General features: G+C 46.1%; 4 protein-coding genes across 4 annotated transcripts in view; 1 reads left to right on the plus strand and 3 right to left on the minus strand.

Moving 5' to 3' along the window:
• The window catches only part of LOC132383772 (late histone H2A.L3-like), a 59,717-nt gene that overhangs the window by 31,136 nt on the left and 3,425 nt on the right, over nucleotides 1–25,156 (minus strand). Inside the window, exon 2 of the mRNA XM_059954976.1 lies at nucleotides 24,096–24,421. The gene's annotated coding sequence lies outside the window, so the exon portion shown is untranslated. The remainder of the gene's footprint in view (nucleotides 1–24,095; nucleotides 24,422–25,156) is intronic.
• The window catches only part of LOC132383740 (uncharacterized), a 362,655-nt gene continuing 339,801 nt past the window's right edge, over nucleotides 2,303–25,156 (plus strand). Inside the window, exons 1-3 of the mRNA XM_059954939.1 lie at nucleotides 2,303–2,589; nucleotides 3,040–3,087; nucleotides 3,289–3,621. Coding sequence (XP_059810922.1) covers nucleotides 2,303–2,589; nucleotides 3,040–3,087; nucleotides 3,289–3,621 — 668 coding nt within the window. The remainder of the gene's footprint in view (nucleotides 2,590–3,039; nucleotides 3,088–3,288; nucleotides 3,622–25,156) is intronic.
• Nucleotides 4,748–5,395, minus strand: LOC132383746 (histone H1-like). The gene has a single exon (XM_059954949.1). The coding sequence runs from the start codon at nucleotides 5,393–5,395 to the stop codon at nucleotides 4,748–4,750; it is 648 nt and encodes a 215-aa protein (XP_059810932.1).
• On the minus strand, nucleotides 11,358–11,732 carry LOC132383812 (histone H2B 1/2-like). Its single transcript, XM_059955019.1, has one exon. It carries the CDS (start codon nucleotides 11,730–11,732, stop codon nucleotides 11,358–11,360), a length of 375 nt encoding a protein of 124 aa, XP_059811002.1.

Below are 25,156 nucleotides of genomic sequence, written 5' to 3' on the forward strand. Positions count from 1 at the left end.
AATTGCATCTGCCATGAATTTGCTCACTCACCTAACCTATCCAAGTCACCCTGCATCCTCTTAGCATCCTCCTCACAGCTAACACTGCCACCCAGCTTCATGTCATCCACAAACTTGGATATTTTGCATTTAATTACCTCGTCTAAATCATTAATATACATTGTAAACAACTGGGATCCCAGCGCGGAGCATTGCGGTACCCCATTAGTCACTGCCTGCCATTCTGAAAAGGTCCCGTTTATTCCCACTCTTTGCTTCCTGTCTACCAACCAATTCTCTATTCTCATCAATACCACACACCCAATACTGTATGCTTTAAGTTTGCACACTAATCTCCTGTGTGGGACCTTATCAAAAGCCTTTTGAAAATCCAAATATACCACATCCACTGGTTCTCCCCTATCCACTCTTCTAGTTACATCCTCGAAAAATTGAATAAGTTTCGTCAGACATGAATGTCCTTTCACAAATCCATGCTGGATTTGTCCGATGATTTCACCACTTTCCAAATGTGCTGTTATCACATCTATGAGAACTGACTAGCATTTTCCCCACCACCAATGTCAGGCTAACTGGTCTATAATTCCCCGTTTTCTCTCTCCTTCCTTTTAAAAAATAAATGGGGATATATTAGCCACCCGCCAATCCTCAGGAACTAATATAGAATCTAAAGAGTTTTGAAAAAATTATCACTAGTGCATCCAATATTTCTTGGGCTACTTCCTTAAGCACTCTGGGATGCAGACCATCTGGCCCTAGGGATTTATCTGCCTTTAATCCCTTCAATTTACCTAACACCACTTCCCTACTAACATGTATTTCCCTCAGTTCCTCGATCTCACTAGACCCTCGGTCCCTTAATATTTCTGGAAGATTATTTATGTCCTCCTTAGTGAAGACAGAACCAAAGTAGTTATTTAGTCTGCCATGTCTTTTTTCCCTGTGATCAATTCACCTGTTTCTGACCGTAAAGGACCTACATTTGTCTTGACCAATCTTTTTCTTTTCACGTATCTATAAAAGCTAATACAGTCAGTTTTTGTGTTTTCTGCCAGCTTTCTCTCATAATCTTTTTTCCCTTTCCTAATTAAGCCCCTTGTCCTCTTCTGCTGGTCGCTGAATTTCTCCCAGTCCTCAGGTGTGCCGCTTTTTCTGGCTAATTTACGTGTTTCTTCTTTGGACATGATACTATCCCTAATTTCCCTTGTCAGCCACGGGTGCTCTACCTTCCCTGGTTTATTCTTTTGCCAAACTGGGATGAACAATTGTCGTAGTTCATCCATGCGATTTCTAAATGCTTGCCATTGCATATCCATCCTTTAAGTATCATTTGCCAGTTCATCTTAGCTGATTCACGTCTCATAACTTCAAAGTTACCCTTCTTTAAGTTCAGAACCTTTGTTTCTGAATTAACTGTCGCTCTCCATCTTAATGAAGAATTCCACCATATTATGGTCACTCTTACCCAAGGGGCTCGCACAACAAGATTGCTAACTAACCCTTCCTCATTGCACAATGCCCAATCTAGAATTGCCTGCTCTCTTGTTGGTTCCTCGACATGTTGGTTCAGAAAACCATCCCGCATACATTCCAAGAAATCCTTTTCCTCAGCAACCTTACCAATTTAGTTCACCCAATCTATATGTAGATGCAAGTCACCCATTATAACTACTGTTCCTTTATTGCACGCATTTCTAATTTCCTGTTTAATGCCATCCCCAATCTCACTACTGCTGCTAGGTGATCTGTACACAACTCCCACCAGCGTTTTCTGCCCCTTAGTGTTATGCAGTTCCGCCCATATCGATTCAACATCATCCAGGCTAATGTCCTTCCTTTCTATTGCGTTAGTCTCCTCTCGAACCAGCAATGCCACCCCACCTCCTTTTCTTTCCTGTCTATCCCTCCTGGATGTTGAGCTCCCTGGAGCCATGTCTCTGTGATCCCAACTATATCATATCCATTAATAACTATCTGCACATTCAATTCATCCACCTTGTTACCAATGCTCCTCGCATTGACACACAAAGCCTTCACCTCTGCACGTGGTGTGTGAGAGAGTTTATTTCGCTGGAGCGCTTTGTGTCGGATAGACCGTTGGAAATTGGCGGGTGTGGTAAAGTGAAGGCGGAGCTGGACGATGAGAGGCCGCTCTGGGCTCTGTCCGTTACTCTGACTCTGTCTCCTCCCTTCCCCGCCTCTATCTCTCTGTGCGTTTCTCGGGCAGGTCGGGGCGCTGTGTATAAAAGGAGACAGCAGCAGTCGGCTTATCACTGAGCAGCGACCCGAGTGAAGCAGCATCATGTCTGGCAGAGGGAAAGGAGGCAAAGGACTGGGCAAAGGCGGAGCCAAGCGGCACCGTAAAGTGCTCCGTGATAACATCCAGGGCATCACCAAACCGGCCATCCGGCGTCTGGCTCGCCGTGGCGGCGTCAAGCGGATCTCGGGTCTGATCTACGAGGAGACCCGCGGGGTGCTGAAGGTTTTCCTGGAGAATGTGATCCGGGATGCGGTCACCTACACTGAACACGCCAAGCGCAAGACGGTCACTGCCATGGATGTGGTGTACGCTCTGAAACGCCAGGGCCGCACTCTCTATGGCTTCGGCGGCTGAAAAACTCCCACTTCCTCCCGAACACAACACAAAGGCTCTTCTAAGAGCCACCCACCGCCTCACAGACGGAGCCGTGTCCACAACCTTTTAATTATTTTTATCGATATATTAATCTGGTTCCATTTGAAATAGATTAATCATTCCGCTTGAAATATATATAGCTGCGATTGTGCCTTTCCAGGCGGTGATTACCGTGAATGCTGGATGCATTTATATCGATCTTAATCATTCTGTCCATCTCGGTCAGAAATCAGTTCCCTCGTTTAGAGAATCGATTCCGTAATCATGCATTCAAATCTTAACTGAGGGAATTAAATATTAAATGAAACTGAAAATTCATGATCAGTGATAGAATTAATTGTAAATAAAAAGTTATCAAGCACCGTCGCTGGGTGCTCTGAAATTGGCGGGCGGTTTGAAATTAATCGGGCGCCAATCACAGTGCATTCTGATTGGATAAAATCCGACCGCCAGTTAACAGTTTCCCATTTTGTCCCTGCCAGCCTGCATGAAATAATCAACCAATCACAGCAACATACATCCTTTAATAGACAGTCGGTATTCAGCCAATCATAAGCGGTGGGACGGCCCTTCCCAGCGGTATAAAGGCCTGTGCTGGAGCCCGTTTCGTCTATCTTGTTCCTGTGTTTCAGCCCGTGTCCTCACTCCTGAAGCAGAATGGCCCGCACCAAGCAGACAGCGCGCAAATCGACTGGCGGAAAAGCTCCTCGCAAACAGCTGGCGACCAAAGCGGCGCGGAAGAGCGCTCCTGCCACCGGCGGAGTGAAGAAGCCTCATCGCTACCGACCCGGCACCGTGGCTCTGAGGGAGATCCGGCGCTACCAGAAATCCACCGAGCTGCTCATCCGCAAACTTCCCTTCCAGCGCCTGGTCCGGGAGATCGCTCAGGACTTCAAAACCGATCTGCGTTTCCAGAGCTCGGCCGTCATGGCCCTGCAGGAGGCAAGTGAGGCTTACCTGGTCGGGCTCTTTGAGGACACTAACCTGTGCGCCATCCACGCCAAGCGAGTCACCATTATGCCCAAGGACATCCAGTTGGCCCGCCGCATCCGCGGGGAGCGCGCCTAAGCCCAGCCTACATACCGAACACCAGAAAAGGCTCTTTTAAGAGCCACTACCACTGCAAACGAAAGAGCTGTAGCTTGCTGATCATTATTGTAGTAGCGATCTGCCTTCCCGATCGATTTTGCACTAATTGACCCCGAGCATCAGTTCTGCGCAGACAGGGTAATTAAGCGAGGGGTAGGAGATAATAGACAATGGACAGTAGGTGCAGGATTAGGCCATTCGGCCCTACTAGCCAGCACCGCCATTCACTGTGATCATGGCTGATCATACACAATCAGTACCCGGTTCCTGCCCTCTCCCCATATCCCTTGACTCCGCTATCTATAAGAGCACTATCTGACACTCTTGAATGCATCCAGATTAATTTCACTTCTCCCACAAACCTGTCGTGTACAGCTGGTGCGGCTGTTACCGTTTTGTTTGCTTTGGACATGGGGAAACGTTCGTGCCCGCTATGCTTGGAGTGGAGCATCCCGACGCGAGGGGTAGAGTGGGGGATTTCGGGGGGCGGTGACTACCAGGAAATAATTATTTTTTAAATTAGATTTCACTCTCTTGTACATTTTTGATATTGGTGTTTTGTGTAAATTAACAAAGTAGTTTTGTAGCTGGGGCCTGCATGAAGGTCAGTCGGCAATGCCACCGGGTAGTTTATCATATATCCTCCCGCTGCAGTCCGTCCAGAGACGGATCCCTCTCTTAACACGCCCCCTCCCCTCTCGCGTAGGTTTCAGCAGTTCCCAATCAACTCAGCTGAATCTCCGCTGGTGTCTATGTCTCAGTCACTCTCTCCCAGATCGGAGAAGGAATTGGGCCTGAAATTGCCCACATCCCATATCTCTCAATCTCAGCTCGGGCATCCGTGTCTCATTTCAGACACCGCACCAAATGTCAGAGGTACCGGCAATCTCGGGTTCCATTGAGAAGTTCTCAATCGGACCCGGCGCTGGAATCACAACACTCCGAATCAGCTCTTTTCTGAGATGTGGGTGGCTCTGAGAAGAGCCGTTGGGTTCAGATACACACAAATGGTGGATTCTCAATTCACTTTTTGACGGCTGTTTTCTTGGGTTTCGAGGATTTCGACTTCGGCTTCTTGGCCGCCTTCGTCTTCGGGGCTGCAGCTTTCTTGGGGCTCTTGGGCTTCGGCGCCGCTTTCTTAGCCGCGGGTTTCTTTGCTGCCGCTTTCTTAGCCGCTGGTTTCTTTGCTGCCGCTTTCTTAGCCGCTGGTTTCTTTGCTGCCGCTTTTTTAGTCGCTGGTTTCTTTGCTCCTGCTTTTTTAGCCGCTGGTTTCTTGGCGCCAAGCTTCTTGCTGGGAGATTTCTTTGCCGCTGGCTTGTTCGCTTTCTTCACCACCTTCACGGCAGTTTTCCCTTTACCGGATTTAAAGGATCCCGAAATACCCGAGCCCTTGGCCTGAACCAAGGAGCCGCTTTCCACTTTCCTCTTGATGCTCATTTTGACCTGGTGGCGACGTTTCGCCACATCGACACCGCTGTCGGCCAGAGCCTTCATGATGGCCGCACCGGACATACCCTTCCTATCGTGACAACCCGCCACGATCTTATCGATCTGTTCGCCCAGCGAGGGACCGGTTGGTTTGCTCCGGGCAGTCGCCTTCTTCTTGGGAGTCTTCTTTGCGGCGGCGGGTGCGGCTGGAGGGGCCGTTTCGGCGGGTGCTGTCTCAGTCATGTCGGCGACTCTGGTAAATCCTTCTCACAATCAGAACTGAATGAGAAATGAAGCGAAAGGCGGCGGCACAGAGCCATTTAAAGGCAGCGAGCGGACGGGGCGGAGACATCCTGCTGGCAGCTCCCGGCGGCTTCATTTTTCTGTGTTTCTCTCTCCTCAAAAACTCGCCGATTCCAATTCAAATCGGATGCTGCGGAGACTCGGACTAGTCCCTGTCCGTCCCAAAGGCCGGAAGGTTCGCTGGAAAGAAAGTTTAATCGGGATTAAAGGCAGCGCTTTCTATTTTAACCCATTTCCTTACTGCATTGCCCGCGTTCTCTCTACCGATCGTTGACCTGTTCTGTGTTTTATGGCTGAAATTTTTAATCGAATTAAAACGTTGCGGTTAATTCCCTCTTCGGGAATGATCTGGGGAGTGGGGCGCTTCCGAAACAGAAAAATCTTTTCATTTTCAACAGGAGGCGCTGAGAAATCCTACGATGTGTTCGGACTCACAAACACAGTGACACTGGTCTAAGCCGCCCTCTCCTTTAACTCACTCTCTCTGACACAGTACACACTCAATGCTGACGGAAATCAGCAACTCGGGCAGCATCAATGGTGGGAATAAACAGCCGACATTTCGGGCTGAGACCCTTCCTCAGGACTCTGGTGGGAGATGCTGCCGGACTTGCTGGGTTCCTCCAGCATTTTGTCCGCGTTGTTCGCGATTCCCAGAATCTCTTGGCGTTATGCTGACCCAATGTTCACATCTGCACCTTCATCGCATTGTTCTGCCGTCAAAATAAAATGACAGATTCCTTGTCATATAACACGGTGATAAATGATTCTGGTTCCAAGGAATAAAGGACAACGGACATTGTCTGACCAACCTCTCTGTGTAACTGAGAACCTCAGGTCCGGGAAACATCCTTGGAAATCTTTTCTACTCTCTCCCCAGTTTAACCACCTTTCCTATAACGGTGACAAGAGCTGTACACAATACAAGTTTGGCCTCCAGTCACTTACACAACTGTAACACAATGTCCCAACTGATATACTCAGTCCCCTGACTAATGAAGATCAGCATGTTAAACCCCGTTCTTCACCACCCTGTCTACCAGTGACACCACTTTCAATGAACTGTGTGTGAGAGATTTACCCTTAAATCTCTCCGGCCCATTACACTCCCTAATGACCGATCATTCATAGTGTAAGTTCTACACTGATTTGACTTTGTCTATTGTCTATTGCAATGTGCACTGCTTCACCATTGAAATGCATTTATCACGCTGTGCTAAATGATCAAGATTGCCCGGTTAAATAAGAAATACAGAATAAACTAAACAGTGTAAAAGAGGATCAGGGAGGGATGTGATTCTGAAGGTGAGAATGGGAAACCTGAATCCTGATCCAGTCTTGCCTCTCTTTTACTCTTTAAATGTCTGAAAAAAATCATGTATTCTCCTTTCTACAATTGGCCAGTTACTTTAATAATTCATCTGTTCTCTCCATATTACTATTTTAGTTTCCTTCTGTTCTTTTTAAGTCCACTAATCCTTTAGCTTCCCACTAACTTTTGTGATATTCTCTGCTCTCTCATGTTCCTTTATGCTGCTTTTATCTTCCGTTGTTGGAGATGGTTGCCTCATTCTCCCTTTCAAATATTGTTTCTGCTGAGGGATGAACTGATCCTGCATCTGCCAAATTACTCCTGGAAACTCAAGCTTTTCATACAAAGGTAATCTGGTTAATGCTGTGGGAGTCAAAATGCCCGACTGCTGTAAGTCTGTTCCCATTACACCTCTGTGTGATTTACCAACATGTCTGCTCCGCAATACCTGAGCCTATTGGGAGGCCAGCAGTGTAATCCCATCAAAATCACCATTCATCATTTTATTTAAAACCTCTACTTACAAGACCTCATCAAATCCCTCACTTATTACTGTAGTGTTGGACTCCTTAATCAAACATGCAACATCCCCCCACCTGTCAGGTAGCCTTTAAATGTTTCCCCTTTACCTTAAACAATGGTTTTGTAAATGTATGCTTCCCTACCCTGACACAAAGAGTGATTGCCTACTGATTTCGTAAACCTTTGGATGGTTACCAGACAGCACCTTAATCTCTCTGGTGAGAAAGAAAGTCCCAGTCTGTCCAAACTTCTGCTAATAATTCAAATCCTCCAGTGTCAGTAACACCCTCATCAAACCTCCCTCCACACTTTCCAGCTTCATGACATCCTTCCTGTAGCTGGGTGACTAGAACTGTGCACAATACAGTGCAATCTCACTTTGATGATGACATCCCAAATCCTGTAACTCAGTTCCCTGACCAATGAAGACAAATAGGCCAAACATCATCTTCACCAAACTGACTACCTGTGTTGTCATTTTCAGTGAATGATGTTCCTGTATTCCATGGACACTCTGTCTGCAATACTCTCCAAGGAACAAGAAATTACTGTGCAGGTCCTTCCCTGGTTGGACTTCTCAAAATGCAGGAGCTCACAATTGTCCACATCAACATCCATCTGCCATTCTTTGGCTGACTTCCCCAGGTCATCTTGATCCCATTGTATTCTCAAAGAATCTTCACTGTCCACTTTACCACCAACATTGCTGTCATCTGCAAACTCACTAATCACGTTCACAACAATGTCAGAGAAAGTGTTCACATCGATGACAAATGACAGTACCAGAACCGATCCCTGTGAACGTCACTGGTCAGAGGCCTCCAACCTGAATGACAAGCTGCCACAACCACCCTCTGTCTCCTTCCACCAAGCCAATTTTGTGACGCTGATATTAGGCAGAAACTTGTCTGGCATCCTTTCTGCTCCAAATGTGTAATACAGAAGAAATAAAGAATAAAGAATATCATATCTTCCTACAGACCACACCTCTCAGAAGTACCGAAGCCTCAACTCGCACTCCAATTCTGGCCCACTCATACAATGACCACTCTGTTAAAATCTAACTTCTTTTTATTGGATCTTGGTAAGTGCCTAACTATGCGCAATCAAATGTCTTCCAGGGAACAATGAGATGCAAAATGTGCCAAATGCCCATGTTCACTTCATTTAAACTGCCTTTGTCTTTGCATAATCATACGACTGTGGCACACAAAATTGTGAATGCAGGAAATCAAAGTACATGCCTGCACTGTTCCACAAGGCCACAAATGATAAAACAAACAAAACACTGTATAACAAACACTCAAATCCCTAACTGAGAGGAATGGAGATGCTGGATGCTCATAAAGATTTAAAGAGAAACAAGATAAATGTTTATAAAATCAGGGGAGTGGGATCGACATACAAGAGGAGTCTGATGACAGATCAGCCTTTACATGGAATTGTTGGTGAGGGACTAAGAGAGAACACACTGGAGGCTTCATCCAGTGAGACAGTGTGAATAGAGCTCAGGATAAGGGAGGTGTATTCACCGATGGAGTTGTGCTACAGGCCTCCCAAGTGCCAGCAGGAGGTAAAGAAACTGAAATGTAGCAGGGAATGAAAACTGTAAAAGCAACAGGGTCATTGTAGAGGGTGACTAATTTCCCCAATTTTGACAGGGACTCCCTTAGACTCAGGGGCTTAGATGTCACTGCATTTGTTAGAAGAATACTGGGATGTTTGATGATCTGGGCCTGTACTCACTGGAATCTAGAAGAATGAGGGAGAATCGTATAGAAACACATTGAATGTTGAAAGGCCCTGATAGCGTTGATATGAGAGGATGTTTCCTGTAATAGAAGAATCTAGAACCAGACCACATCCTCAATACAAAGATGCCCCTCTGGAATAGAGATGAGTAATTTCTTTAGTCAGAAGGTGATCAATTGATGGGTTTCCTTGGCATGAAGACAGTCAGTAGGGTCTCTTTTGCAAAATGTTCATTTATATTCAGAGGCCTGGGTGGACGAGAGTTTTTCAGTAAATACGATCGGTTCCACAGGGTAAACGTACCTTTGTAGACAGTCAGAGACCTGTATAGTTGTGCCGCGGAGAGCATTCTGACAGGCGGCATCTGTCTGGTGTGGAGGGGCTACTGCACAGCACCGAAAGAAGCTGCTGATAGTACCCAGGACAACTTCAGGAAGCGGTGCTCATAAAGGCAGCGTCCATTATTAAAGACTTCCAACACCCAGGGCATGCCCTTTTCTCACCGTTACCGTCAGGTAGGAGATAGAGAAGCCTGAAGGCACACTCAGCGATTCAGGAACAGCTTCTTCCCCTCTGCCATTCGATTCCTAAATGGACATTGAAGCTTTGAATAATACATCACTTTTCCAATATAGTTTCTCAGTCTTTGCACATTTTTAAAACAATCTATTCAATATACGTAACTGATTTACTTGTTTTTTCATTATGTGTTATTTTAATTATTATTGTTTTTCTTTCTCTGCTAGATTATGTATTGCATTGAACTGCTGCTGCTAAGTTAACAAATTTCACGTCAGATGCCGGTGATAATAAACTTGATTCTGAAATGTAAAACGCAAATGTTATTTTTCTGTGAGGCGATGGGAATCGCTCATGAAGCAACGAACAGGCGATGTTCCCGCCTTCTCCACACCGGAACGGTCCGGGTCAACCCGCAATGTGGAACCCAGACAACGCGGTTCTAGGGTGATGAAGAGCGGAGTCGTTCAGTGATCGGAGATTAAATTTCCCTCTCGGGCCTGACTCTGGAAGTTCATTTCACGACTCTGCGCCTAGTGAACCCGCTGATTCTCTGCAAGGTGAGAGAGCTACAATTCGAGGATTTCGGCCGTCAGGTACTCGAGCACAGCAGCCAGATAGACCGGGGCTCCGGCACCCACCCGCTCAGCATTGTTGCCCTTTCTTAGGAGTCTGTGAACCCGGCCGACAGGCAACTGTAGCCCAGCCCGAGACGAGCGAGATTTGGCCTTGGACCGAGCTTTGCCAGCGCCGCCTTTTCCACGTCCAGGTACATTTTCACAGTCACGATATTCTTCCAGCGAGAATGAAGGAATCTTTACAATGCCCCAACTCGCCCTTTTTATACACCCTTTGAGAATGCAAACTGATGTTTGTGATTGGTGTAATTCTGCTTATTCTCATTGGTGAAGAGAAATGCTCCAATCGAAGAACTGCCTTAATCACCAATCAGCGGTCCGTAAAAGTAGAAGCGGGGAAAATAACCGTCTCCTCCCCAAAGTGCACTGAAATCTGGAAAAAAGCCCACCAAAAAATAAATCTATTGTTCAAAAGTAATTTCAAGTTAAATAATTGCAGATCTGTTTTAAGATTGGGTCTTCGCATTTCCCTCTGTTACTGAAACCGGACACATTTGATTTAAGTGTAGTTGATATTGGAGTGTCTTGGAACTCAATTCTCTAATTTCTTCCAACCCGTAACGGAACCGAATAAAACTGACCCTCAGCTTCTGCCCGCGGTCGGTCCCTGTCTGAACGTTATCAGGTTATGGAAAACGGCTCTTCTCAAACTTTGTCCAGCGTCTAGTCTGCAATATTATAAAGTTATTATATGAAAGAACCATCACGAGGAAGTCTGCAGATGCTGGAATTTCAAACACACACAAAATGCTGGTGGAACCCAGCAGGCCAGGCAGCATCTATAAGCAGAAGGGCTGTCGACGCGTCTCCATATGAAAGAGTCATGGGGTCTTTCGGGCTCGAGTTGAAATGAGATTCAGGAGTTACCCAACCGGAACCAATAAACTCCTGAAGCCACAAATAAAACAACAACGGCAGCAATCCTCCGCTTGGCATGGATACCAAGTGGGCGGACTGATGGGAAATTGGGGGGGGGGGGGTGGTAACAATGTCTTCGCAGTTCAGTAGGATGTTGTTCCAACCGCGATCTAGCTCTTGTAGAAGTCACCAGACAAAGTATGTGCAATTTATTACCGAAAAGCTAGTGAAACTCTTCCATTGAAATTGTGAGTGGCTCTTAAAAGAGCCGTTGTGTTTTCGATCATCTCACTGGGCAGCTTCACTTGGAGCTGGTGTACTTGGTCACCGCCTTTGTCCCTTCGGACACGGCGTGCTTGGCCAGCTCCCCGGGCAGCAGCAGGCGCACGGCGGTCTGGATCTCCCGGGAGCTGATGGTAGACCGCTTGTTGTAGTGGGCCAGGCGGGAAGCCTCACCCGCGATGCGCTCGAAAATATCGTTCACGAATGAATTCATGATGCTCATGGCCCTGGAGGAGATGCCGGTATCGGGATGAACCTGCTTCATCACTTTGTAGATGTAGATGGAGTAACTCTCCTTCCTCAGCCTCTTACGTTTCTTCCCTGCCTTGCCCGCTGTTTTGGGCAAAGCTTTCCTGCCGCCCTTCTTCGGAGCGGATTTCCCTGGCTCAGGCATCTCCTCTGACCGTTTCAGACCCAGAAATAAGCGGAATCGGCCGGGAGCACGAGTTAAATAGGCAGCACCCAGATCAGTATGTTAATGAAGGATGGGAATGCTTTGGATTCCCAATGGCTATTCGAAGAGAAGATTCATGCAGTCAATTCATTTCATTGGATAGCTGTAGAACACGTTCAAACAATCAGAACTCTCTCTCCGCGACCCATTGTCGTTTCGGCTAACACCGTGGACTGGGAATGGCGTTAATCTGGCGAGTTGCCGCTGCCGGTTCATTCGGCAGGAAGGAAATCTAAAATACAAAATGGACCATAAAGTACAGGCGCAGTATTCGGCCATTCGACCTGTGGCGTCGGCTGGAAAAGCAGATGGAATGAGAAAAACACAAACTCGTTAATATGAAACGTTTATGTAAAGAAACAGGGCAGCAGGAAATCGAAGGTCAAATTGTCCTCATGAGAGATCTATTTCTGAGTGAGGTTGAAAGTCGAGTTTGTAGTCATATCGGAGACACAACATTTACAAAATATAAACATACTGTACAGAATTATAGATAGAAGACAATATGAGCAAGAATCTCAAGACAGTCCATTGCTGTGTAAAGTGGTCAAAGTGGTGCTGTACTGAGTTGTGATGTGGGTTCTCCAGGTTTATTAAAGAACAAAATGACTGTCCCTGTCAGTCTCTGGTACAGTGTGAGAGTGTGGGGTTCATTCTGTCCCTGTCAGTCTCTGGTACAGTGTGAGAGTGTGGGGCTCATTCTGTACCTGTCAGTCTCTGGTACAGTGTGAGAGTGTGTGGGGTTCATTCTGTCCCTGTCAGTCTCTGGTACTGTGTGAGTGTGGGGTTCATTCTGTCCCTGTCAGTCTCTGGTACAGTGTGAGAGTGTGGGGTTCATTCTGTACCTGTCAGTCCATGGTACAGTGTGAGTGTGTGGGGCTCATTCTGTACCTGTCAGTCTCTGGTACTGTGTGAGAGTGTGGGGTTCATTCTGTAACTGTCAGTCTCTGGTACAGTGTGAGACTGTGGGGTTCATTCTGTACCTGTCAGTCTCTGGTACAGTGTGAGAGTGTGGGGTTCATTCTGTCCCTGTCAGTCTCTGGTACAGTGTGATCGTGTGGGGTTCATTCTGTACCCGTCACTCTCTGGTACTGTGTGAGTGTGGGGTTCATTCTGTCCCTGTCAGTCTCTGGTACTGTGTGAGTCTGGGGTTCATTCTGTCCCTGTCAGTCTCTGGTACAGTGTGATCGTGTGGGGTTCATTCTGTATCTGTCAGTCTCTGGTACAGTGTGAGAGTGTGGGGTTCATTCTGTAACTGTCAGTCTCTGGTACACTGTGAGAGTGTGGGGTTCATTCTGTATCTGTCAGTGTTGTGGTTTCTCGTGCCCCAGAAATGACCAAGAGACGCAGAAGATTCTTCAAGAAGGGTTAAACTTTAATTTGCAAATCAAAGCTGAAACAGTCATTGAGCTAGTCGCTGATTGCCCACCGATCCCCGGACACAGCATTTTTTATATCAATCTCCTGTTCCAGTTTCACATGTACAACACGTATGTCCCATTGACTTAATCATGTTCTAATCTATAGCTCTCAGCTGCCTCTCATTAACACTCCATTGTCTTCTACATTCTTAATATTTCATTCTCCTACTAAATTGGGTACATGCATAGCAAATAGCAAACTCAGAACTGAGCAAAGTTCTAATTTACATCTCTTTAGTTGCCTCTCATTAACACACCATTGTCTTTTACATTCCTAGGATTTCATTTTGGTCACATGCATAGCAAGCTGACTACAACTTTTATACTCCATAATATTTTTATATTCCAATACTTCCCCCCTTTGAGACCCAGAGGGTCTCACACAGAGAAAAGACTAAGAGTCCACGCATAAAAGCCCCAATAAACTCAAGCACTTATTCCCAAATCTCGCGTTAAACTATAATTTTCTGCGCCAAGACCTCAAAGTATTTTCTCCCTTTTACCCTGGGCCGCTGATCCAAAAACATGTCCCTCTGTACCTGAGACAGGGAAAGAGACTCATAAGCTCTTACAATCTACTTCCACACTGTCGTTTTGCTCTTGTTCATCCTGCAGGTGTTGTAGGCTGTAACGATACATTTTCGGTGTTTCTTTCTCCACTAAGCTTGCTTCAGTAATTGCCACGAGCATCGGAAATTGTTTGGTTGCAGCACGCACTACAAGAGACTTGATACAAGGAAGAAAACAGCACAGCACAAGCGCAAAGCTCAACAATACAATACTGACAGTTATTGCTATTTTAATCAGCCATGCTCCCCATCTTCTGAGTCTACTTTCTAACCAATCAAAAAACTGACGTCCGAACCCTGCATTCTGTTTGGCCTCCGTCATTGCTCTGGTGAAAAACCCTTCTGGGCTAGTATTGTTCAGTATGAAAGTGCAGCATTGTTCTCCAAACATTACACACACACACCCTTTTTCTGCCAAAAGCCAATCCAATGTTTTCAGGGTTCCATTAATTCTCTCTACCTTGCCCTGTGACTGAGGGTGGTATACACATCCAAATCTTTGCTTTGTCCTCAGCGCCTGTAGTACCAGTTTGACCACTTTCTGGATAAAAGCTGAACCATTGTCTGAGCTAACTCCTGTAGGTATTCCAAACCTTGGGATCACTTCATTTGTCAGAAATTTTACCACTGTCTTTGCCCCTTGATCTCTTGAAGGTACCGCCTCCACCCATCTGCTATATCGATCAATTACGACCAGCATGCATCTTTCCCTCTCACTGACTTTATCATGTCTACGTAATCGATCACTAGATGCTTAAATGTTCCTTCAGGTACAGGAATGTGACCTATTGGGGTTGTAATTCCCTTTTGAACATTATTCTGTGCGCATACCTCGCACTGTGACAAGACAAAGTCCACTGAAGCCTGTAAATAAGGTGACCAAAAACCATCCTTCTTTATTTTCTTTATCACTTCCCCCCCACCCCGCACAATGGTCCATCCCATGCGCTTCTGAAATCAGAATCGTCAGTAGAGGGGTGGGCGCTACCAACAAACCGTTTTCCGTGCTTCACAAGCCTTCCGGGCTCTGCTTGGCCCCCCTTTTTCTCCACATTGTCTGTTCTGCCAAAGTTGCCTTACCTTATATTTGAACTAGGTCCTCTACCTCAGGTTCTGGAGCTAGGCTTACCTGGGCAGCAATGACAGCTGATGAACACCCAGACGCTTTTCTGGCTGCCTCGTCCGCAGCTTGATTTCCCTTTGTTATTACATCAGTTCCCTTTTTATGTGCCTGGTATTTTACTATAGCCATTGCTTTACTATAGCCAATGCAATGTTCACCAGTGGAGCAAGTAAATAGACAGTGTGTGAGGGAGGAAAGGCAGGTGATGGAGAAGGGATGCGCTCAGCCCGAAGATGTAGGGGAGAAGAAAGAAAAGGATAATAAATTTGAATGCATTGTTAGGGATGGAAAGAGAGGAGGGGTGGAGAGTATCTTAAATGTATCTATTTTAATGCTAGGAGCATTGTAAGAAAGGTGGATGAGCTTAAAGCGTGGATTGATACCTGGAATTATGATGTTGTAGCTATTAGTGAAACATGGTTGCAGGAAGGGTGTGTTTGGCAACTAAATATTCCTGGATTTAGTTGCTTCAGGTGTGATAGAGTAGGAGGGGCCAGAGGAGGAGGTGTTGCATTGCTTGTCCGAGAAAATCTTATGGTGGTGCTTTGGAAGGATAGATTAGAGAGCTCCTCTAGGGAGGCCATTTGGGTGGAATTGAAGAATGGGAAAGGTGCAGTAACACTGATAGGAATGTATTATAGGCCACCTAATGGGGCGCGTGAGCTGGAAGAGCAAATGTGTAAGGAGATAGCAGATATTTGTAGTAAACACAAGGTGGTGATTGTGGGAGATTTTAATTTTCCACACGTAGACTGGGAAGCTCATTCTGTAAAAGGGCTGGATGGTTTAGAGTTTGTGAAATGTGTGCAGGATAGTTTTTTGCAACAATACATAGAAGTACCGACTAGAGATGGGGCAGTGTTGGATCTCCTGTTAGGGAATGCGATAGGTCAGCTGACAGATGTATGTGTTGGGGAGCACTTCGGGTCCAGTGATCACAATAGCATTAGCTTCAATATAATTATGGAAAAGGACAGGACTGGACCTAGAGTTGAGATTTTTGATTGGAGAAAGGCTAACTTTGAGGGGATGCGAAGGGATTTAGAGAGAGTGGATTGGGTCAAGTTGTTTTATGGGAAGGATGTAATAGAGAAATGGAGGTCATTTAAGGGTGAAATTATGAGGGTACAGAATCTTTATGTTCCTGTTAGGGTGAAAGGAAAGGTTAAAGGTTTGAGAGCACCATGGTTTTCAAGGGATATTAGAAATTTGGTTCAGAAAAAGAGGGATGTCTACAATAGATATAGGCAGCATGGAGTAAAGGAATTGCTCAAGGAATATAAAGAATGTAAAAGGAATCTTAAGAAAGAGATTAGAAAAGCTAAAAGAAGATACGAGGTTGGTTTGGCAAATAAGGTGAAAGTAAATCCGAAAGGTTTCTACAGTTGTATTAAAAACAAGAGGATAGTGAGGGATAAAATTGGCCCCTTAGAGAATCAAAGTGGTCAGCTATGTGTGGAACCGAAGGAGATGGGAGAGATTTTGAATGATTTCTTCTCTTCGGTATTCACTAAGGAGAAGGATATTGAATTGTCTAAGGTGTGGGAAACAAGTAAGGAAGTTATGGAACCTATGACAATTAAAGAGGTGGAGGTACTGGCGCTTTTAAGAAATTTAAAAGTGGATAAATCTCCGGATCCTGACAGGATATTCCCCAGGACCTTGAGGGAAGTTTGTGTAGAAATAGCAGGAGCTCTGACGGAGATCTTTAATATGTCATTAGAAACGGGGATTGTGCCGGAGGATTGGCGTATTGCTCATGTGGTTCCATTGTTTAAAAAGGGTTCTAGAAGGAAGCCTAGCAATTATAGACCTGTCAGTTTGACATCAGTGGTGGGTAAATTAATGGAAAGTATTCTTAGAGATAGTATTTATAATTATCTGGATAGACGGGATCTGATTAGAAGTAGCCAGCATGGATTTGTGCGTGGAAGGTCATGTTTGACAAACCTTATTGAATTTTTTGAAGAAGTTACGAGGAATGTTGACGAGGGTAAGGCAGTGGATGTAGTCTATATGGACTTCAGCAAAGCCTTTGACAAAGTTCCACATGGAAGGTTGGTTAAGAAGGTTCAGTCGTTAGGTATTAATGCTGGAATAATAAAATGGATTCAACAGTGGCTAGATGGGAGATGCCAGAGAGTAGTGGTGGATAATTGTTTATCGGGATGGAGGCCGGTGAATAGCGGGGTGCCTCAGGGATCTGTTTTGGGCCCAATGTTGTTTGTAATATACATGAAGGATCTGGATGATAGGGTGGTAAATTGGATTAGTAAGTATGCCGATGATACTAAGGTAAGAGGTGTTGTGGATAATGAGGTGGATTTTCAAAGCTTGCAGGGAGATTTATGCCAGTTAGAAGAATGGGCTGAATGTTGGCAGATGGCTGAGAAGTGTGAGGTTCTACATTTTGGCAGGAATAATCCAAATAGAACATACAGAGTAAATGGTAGGGCATTGAGGAATGCAGAGGAACAGAGAGTACTAGGAATAACTGTGCATAGTTCCCTGAAAGTGGAGTCTCATGTAGATAGGGTGGTGAAGAGGGCTTTTGGAACACTGGCCTTTATAAATCAAAGCATTGAGTACAGAAGTTGGGATGTAATGCTAAAGTTGTACAAGGCATTGGTAAGGCCAAATTTGGAATATTGTGTGCAGTTCTGGTCACCGAATTATAGGAAATATATCAATAAATTAGAGAGAGTGCAGAGACGATTTACTAGGATGTTACCTGGGTTTCAGCAATTAAGTTACAGAGAAAGGTTGAACAAGTTAGGTCTCTATTCATTGGAGCGTAGAAGGTTGAGGGGGGATTTGATCGAGGTATTTAAAATTTTGAGAGGGATAGATAGAGTTGACGTGAACAGGCTGTTTCCATTGAGAGTAGGGGAGATTCAAACTAGAGGACATGATTTGAGAGTTAGGGGGCAGAAGTTTAAGGGAAACACGAGGCGGTATTTCTTTACTCAAAGAGTGATAGCTGTGTGGAATGAGCTTCCTGCAGAGGCCAGTTCAGTTGTGTCATTTAAGGTAAAATTGGATAGGTATATGGACAGGAAAGTAGTGGAGGGTTATGGGCTGAGTGCGGGTAGGTGGGACTAGGTGAGATTAAGGGTTCGGCACGGTCTGGGAGGGCCAAGATGGCCTGTTTCCGTGCTGTGATTGTTATATGGTTATATGGTTTAGGTTTCATGATGGCATTTATTAAGTCTAGAATTTGCTGACAATGTTGTATGGGAACTCATTTTAATTAACAGGAATTTTTTACTCAGAATCTCTACTTCCCTTCCTTTACCTGTCATGTTATTGTAAAGGGGGTTTCTTTTTTTTTCTTTGTTACTATTAGGAAAGGGTTTCCTTTTGTTAACTAGCAGGAATGCTAATTTACTGATAACGAGAATGGTATTCCTTTGTAAACCAAATGGGGATTAATGTTCTTTCTTCTGAGTCTGTAAGCTTTTGTTGACGGGCTTTTGGGCAGATCGGCGCGAGGGGGTCGAGAGAGAGGACGCAATGCTGTAAGCTGGGTGAGGATCGGACCCCAAAGTGGGGTCCGAGGCCGGGAGATTCTCCGAGGAGGGGGGGGGGGAATGAAGCTAGATGTGCTTGGTTGACCACTCGGAGGGTCCTGAGCTGTTTGGAGAGCCGAGGAGTTCGGAGGGGATCGAATGGTGGCCAGAAGACTTCAGAAATTGAGCTCCAACGGTTGTACACGAAGTGTTTTGGACTTTGATAAGTTTGGCTCCTTTTCTTTAATTTTCTCTTCATATATACTGTATCGTTATTAATCACTTATTTATAGTAACCTTTATAAATTGTACTCATTTAATCGCATATGGTGTACTGTCTGGTTTTGGGCGAGGCGGGGACATCACACAGCATCCACACCAGCTGATTACCCAGTTTGGCGGGGCCGAAGGCTGCTCCCCCTAGACAAGAACGAGCTGAGCGAGCCTGAGGCGACCCAGGGAGTTACATTGTGGGGTGCTCGTCCGGGGTTGATTTCTGTGGAAGCTGTGTGATCACCCTCTTTAAATTGTGTCTGCGGCGAAGAGCTGGTGTGCGATTGTTGGTTATCGTTGTGTGTGTGTTGGGTGGGGTGGTTGCTGTTGGCTGACGAAATGGTGGTGGGACCATGGGTTGTCCGTACTGTTTGGAGAGTGAGGAGTGACAGGTTGGGATGTTTCAGCAGTGGTGAGCTCCGCCCGGTTATTGGAATAATGTCCAGCCCTAAAGGGGCGGAGGCGTGGGCGGAGCGGACCCCTCAGTTGTTGGGTGAGTGGCAGTGCTTGGCTGAGGAAAAGCGACAGGGACGGGTTGAAAGTTTGAGTAGGCGGGCTAGTGACTTTGTTAGAACTGTCAGGCGCAATTACCTCGAAGTGACCGCTGCCAGTTCTGGGAAAGTGTGGGAAAATGCGTGTGGTTCGACTGGAAGTCAAATGCCGCAGTTGGGGGGGGGGGCTTATTATATCTGTGGCAGGAGATTGGTGGGAAGTTTTTAGGGTATCCCTTTTTGCCTAGGGGGGCAGATAAATTGCTTGTGGTGCCAAGGGGATCTGTCAAGGGGATCAGTTGTTCCGTTGATTCGAGAGGTGTCGGGAAACTTAGAGGAGGCCCAGTGGGGGAACGGCTTGGGGTCTCTGGGGGAGCACGTTCCCAGCAATGTACCAAGGAACTCCCGAAAGGAGCAGACCCTATTCCTGAAGGCTTAGAGGGGCCATGCGCACAGGTGTTGTTACGGATGGATGGAAGTCAAGTTAAAGCCATCCTCGGCACCGGGGCGCCGGTGAAGTTGCTGTACAGTTTGTTTCATAACCGTTATTGGAAGCATTTACTCTTGACAACATTGAGGTCACTGGAGATTCGGGGTACCAGTGCCGGTGATTACCCAGACAACGGTTGTTGGTCAGTGAAAATGGAGTTCTTGGAGGCAAATGTGGAGGAGACTGAGGTTCATGAATCGTTAATGCTGATGTGTCCGGACCCTGTTGAGACGGGCAGCGTTTCTGTTCTAGAGAGAACCAAAATCCTGCTGGTGCGCTTGGGAGCCTGCCCGGAGGAGGCGGGTGAGCGCTGTTTGGAGGCATTGTCGATGCACCCAGGGTTTTGAGCTGCTTGTGCGGACGTGTGTAGCAGCATTGGGCTGATACCGAATTCAAACAAGAGCCAGTGGTGGTACGGCCTGAGGGAAGTATCTGAGGGTGAGACCCTCTTCGTGGACGCTGCGAAATACCACGAGGGAGCGGAGTTGACTGCTGAAGACACCTCGGAGAGAGAGAGGTTGCGGCGACTGGTCCCTGAAGCCATGGAAGACGTAGGCAGCGTGTGTGTGGATTATATTGCGTTGAAGAGGCGCACTGTCAGTGACCAGAATATGGCCCTGAGGGCCGGAGAGGCGATGGCCTGTCTGAGTGGTGTGAAGTGGTTTAAGGTGCTGGATCTGAGGAGTGGATGTTGCCAGATCCCGATGAGTGAGGCCAACAAGGAGAAGACGGCCGTTATAAATTCCCTAGGAGTCTTCGGTCCGAAAAGATGCCACAGGGCATATCTGGAGCCCTTGCAACCTTCCTGCGGGGCAGGTGGAAGACCATAAGGGATGTGGAGGCGTTTGGAGTTTTGGTGTATGTGGATGATCTCTTGGTATTTGGATTTGCCTCAGGAGAATATGAAGTGAGGTCGTTGCAGGAGCAGCTGAGAACTACCGAGTTAAAGTGTTTTCGGGACACGTGCCAGGTCTGGCGAAGGTCGCAGTTCGTGAGAGACTGTCTCTACGGAATCAAGTTTGAAATGAAGACGGAGAGACTGGAGAAAGTGATCTGGAACCATTCGGAAGACTTACAAGTTGGAGAGAATGAAGAAAGTTGTCTGACTGAGGGTAATAGCAAACTGAGAACCCGGAGAGGGGAGTTTGCAGAGGTGAAGAAATTACAGACGAATCTCAGAAGAGAGAAGCGGAAGCTTGAAGGGAACCTGAAGATGACCATCGACAGTTCAAATGAAGTGCAAAACCTGAAAGTTGATCTGGAAGAAGTCATGAGGAAGAAAAAGCTGGAGAGAAGTGCAGTGAATACTGAACAGGAGGCTGAAGAGTCTGCGGGAGCAGTGCAGGCCACGTGTTTCCGTTTGGAGAAGATCAAACAGCAGCTACCGATCACAGGAATGAGGAAGAATACAGATTCGATGGATGATGTGCTGGATGTGTGGTACATGCTGCCTTTTGCTGACTTTCCCTCGATTGAGGAAGAGACCTTTGGCCCTTCTCCCATTGAGTTAGGGGTAGCGGGGAGGGTTAGCTGTGTGCAGTGTGGGGCATGAGTGAGATGTTGAGAGAGGAGTTGGTAGTGGGCCCAAGGTATCCCCAGTTGTGTCCGAGCCTGAAGGGTTTAGGTGAGGGGGTACGGAGGCCTCAGAAGGGTTAGGGAACTCCCAGATAGTTGGCCTAAGTAGTGCCTGAGGAACAGGGCGTGAGGGTTACTGCGTGCGGAGGAGATGTCACTGTTTGTGCTTGGGTTACGGTGTGTTGGCAGGAAAGGTGGCGAGTTATTTAGTAGTCATGAGGACATGACTTTTATTTGGTGGAGAAAGTGTGTAAAGGGGGTTTCTTTTTTTTTCTTTGTTACTATTAGGAAAGGGTTTCCTTTTGTTAACTAGCAGGAATGCTAATTTACTGATAACGAGAATGGTATTCCTTTGTAAACCAAATGGGGATTGATGTTCTTTCTTCTGAGTCTGTAAGCTTTTGTTGACGGGCTTTTGGGCAGATCGGCGCGAGGGGGTCGAGAGAGAGGACGCAATGCTCTAAGCTGGGTGAGGATCGGACCCCAAAGGGGGGTCCGAGGCCGGGAGATTCTCCGAGGTTGCGGGGGGGGGATGAAGCTAGATGTGCTTGATTGACCACTCGGAGGGTCCTGAGCTGTTTGGAGAGTCGAGGAGTTCGGAGGGTCCTGAGCTGCGAGTCGAGGAGTTCGGAGGGGATCGAATGGAGGCCAGAAGACTTCAGAAATTGAGCTCCAACGGTTGTGCACGAAGTGGTTTGGACTTTGATAAGTTTGGCGCCTTTTCTTTAATTTTCTCTTCATATATACTGTATCGTTATTAATCACTTAGTTATAGTAACCTTTATAAATTGTACTCATTTAATCGCATATGGTGTACTGTCTGGTTTTGGGCGAGGCGGGGACATCACACAGCATCCACACCAGCTGATTACCCAGTTTGGCGGGGCCGAAGGCTGCTCCCCCTAGACAAGAACGAGCTGAGCGAGCCTGAGGCGACCCAGGGAGTTACATTATTTTCTCTTTTTAAGGTATTTCAGAGATTCACAGTTTGTTTACTGGATAATATTATTTACTCTAATTCTACACCTTGTCCTAGTCTAACACCACATGGACTTTTTCTTCCTATAACACCATGTGGACTTTTTGTTCCTAGTCTAACACCACGTGGACCTTTTCTTAACTAAACTTACTCTAATTCTACGCCTAGTCTATTTTCCTTTCCCTGCCCGTTCAGCCCTTCGTTTCATACGAAGCGGTGCCCACAGTGATTGACCAACACCTCGTCTGTTCAGACCCTTATCTCTTAACGCAGTATCCACGATGATTTACTACTCTAATTCTATTCTATTTTCCTTTCCCTGCCCGTTCAGCCCTTCGTTTCATACGAAGCGGTGCCCACAGTGATTGACCAACACCTCGTCTGTTCAGACCCTTATCTCTTAAGGCAGTATCCACGATGATTTACTACTCTAATTCTATTCTATTTTCCTTTCCCTGCCCGTTCAGCCCTTCGTTTCATACGAAGTGGTACCCACAGGGATTTCCGAACACCACGTGGACTTTTTCTTAACTTAACTTCTTATTAACTTATTTGTACTTACCTTCACTGCATTGTTCTTGATCAATCCTCTGAGCCTCCTCTGTTAACCCCCAATCCTGCCAGATTCTTTGGACTGGAGAGACCCTTCGGCAGTGGTTCCACACTTCTGAGACTACAAGACCTCCCCAAAGCCAACAGAATTCTTAGTCCAAATTGTTGCAAAAGCGCTTACCTTTTGTTTGGGTGCACCCTTAATTCTGTTAGCCTTGTGGGAGTCCCTGGAGGAATGGGAAGCGTCCCCTATCTGCCGTTTCCTTTCAGCGAGTCTCTGTCCGGTCCTGCCATGGTCGCCAACTTTGTCGTGGTTTCTCGTGCCGCAGAAATGACAAGAGACACAGAAGATTCTTCAAGAAGGGTTAAACTTTAAATTGCAAATCAAAGCTGAAACAGTCATTGAGCTAGTCACTGATTACCCACTGATCCCCAGACACAACAGTTTTTATATACGGTTTTTATATTCTCATCCATTTTCACACGTACCACAAGTATGTCCAAATGACTTAATCATGCTCCAATCTACATCTCTTAGCTGCCTCTCATTAACACACCATTTTCTTCTACATTCTTAATATTTCATTCTCCTACTAAATTGGGTACATGCATAGCAAATAGCAAACTCAGAACTGAGCAAAGTAATAGCAAACTCAGAACTGACCAATGTTCTAATCTACATCTCTTTAGCTGCCTCTCATTAACACACCATTGTCTTTTACATTCCTAGGATTTCATTTTGGTTACATGCATAGCAAGCTGACTACATAGTATTGGTTACACAACAAATAATACAACTTTTATACTCCATAATATTTTTATACTCCAATATCACTCTCTGGTACAGTGTGAGAGTGTGGGGTTCATTCTGTACCTGTCAGTCTCTGGTACAGTGTGAGAGTGTGGGGTTCATTCTGTACCTGTCAGTCTCTGGTCCAGTGTGAGAGTGTGGGGTTGATTCTATCCCTGTCACTCGCTGGTACAGTGTGAGAGTGTGTGGTTGATTCTATCCCTGTCAGTCTCTGGTCCAGTGTGACAGTATGGGGTTCATTCTGTACCTGTCAGTCTGTGGTACAGTGTGAGAGTGTGGGGTTCATTCTGTCCCTGTGTTACGTATTCAGGCAACAATAAATATATGAGTTCGGCAAGGGTTTCTTATAACAAACAACACGTTTATTAAACACAGAAAACAAACCCCCCAAAAGTAAACAAACACTACCGTAACTGGAAACAGCTGCTGAGCGGCAGCCCAAACAGTTAGTAAAGTGATATTCCAAAACAGTTCTTTAAAGTGGTATTGTCAAAAGTTCGATATGCTCACAGTCCATTTAAAAGGAGAGACTTTACAGGATGATTTAGGTTCTCTTTCACGTCGCTTGCTTCGATCCCCGACGTTGAACTTCCCACGAAGAATTCACGAAACAGAACGGCTTAAAGGCACTGACCTTTCCTTCTCCACTATCTTCAATCCTTTCTAGGTAAACCTAGGGATTAACACGAAGATAGTCAACGAAATCCTTCCAAATAAGGATCAAACAAAGGTCGCCCCCGTTTCACCGTGGAAAGCGATTCTCCTCGATCTTTAACTTCCAACTTCGAATCTTCACTCTCCTCTAATTTCGAACTAACAGAATCATAAATAACCTGCTGGCAATAACCTTTTAAACTTTAGGCATTAAATAAAAACTTCATCCTTCAACTAAACTGCGTCATCTCTTCAAACACGCAGTGGCATGAAGTCAACCTGGCAAATCCAGCCACGAACTGCCCCTCCTCACAGGGTGGGGTCTACCTTTTATAACCTGTAAAAAAAACCCGTCACATGATCTCTACTGGCGGGAAAATGACGTCATTCCACCATCACAAGACCATCACCTGAAGTCCAGTACAGCTTCAACCCCAGTCACATGACAAGGGCACCACTGTCATGTGTCACGAGTACATAACACCTGTCACTCTCTGGTACACTGTGAGTGTGTGGGGATCATTCTGTACCTGTCTGTCTCTGGTATAGTGTGAGAGTGTGGGGTTCATTCTGTACCTGTCACTCTCTGGTACAGTGTGAGAGTGTGGGGTTCATTCTGTACCTGTCCGTCTCTGGTATAGTGTGAGAGTGTGGGGTTCATTCTGTACCTGTCACTCTCTGGTACAGTGTGAGAGTGTGGGGTTCATTCTGTACCTGTCAGTCTCCGGTACAGTGTGAGAGTGTGGGGTTCATTCTGTCCCTGTCAGTCTCTGGTACAGTGTGAGAGTGTGGGGTTCATTCTGTACCTGTCACTCTCTGGTACAGTGTGAGAGTGTGGGGTTCATTCTGTACCTGTCAGTCTCCGGTACAGTGTGAGAGTGTGGGGTTCATTCTGTCCCTGTCAGTCTCTGGTACAG

The sequence above is a fragment of the Hypanus sabinus genome, chromosome 31 (genome assembly GCF_030144855.1).
Source record: "Hypanus sabinus isolate sHypSab1 chromosome 31, sHypSab1.hap1, whole genome shotgun sequence".
Classification (NCBI taxonomy): domain Eukaryota; kingdom Metazoa; phylum Chordata; class Chondrichthyes; order Myliobatiformes; family Dasyatidae; genus Hypanus; species Hypanus sabinus.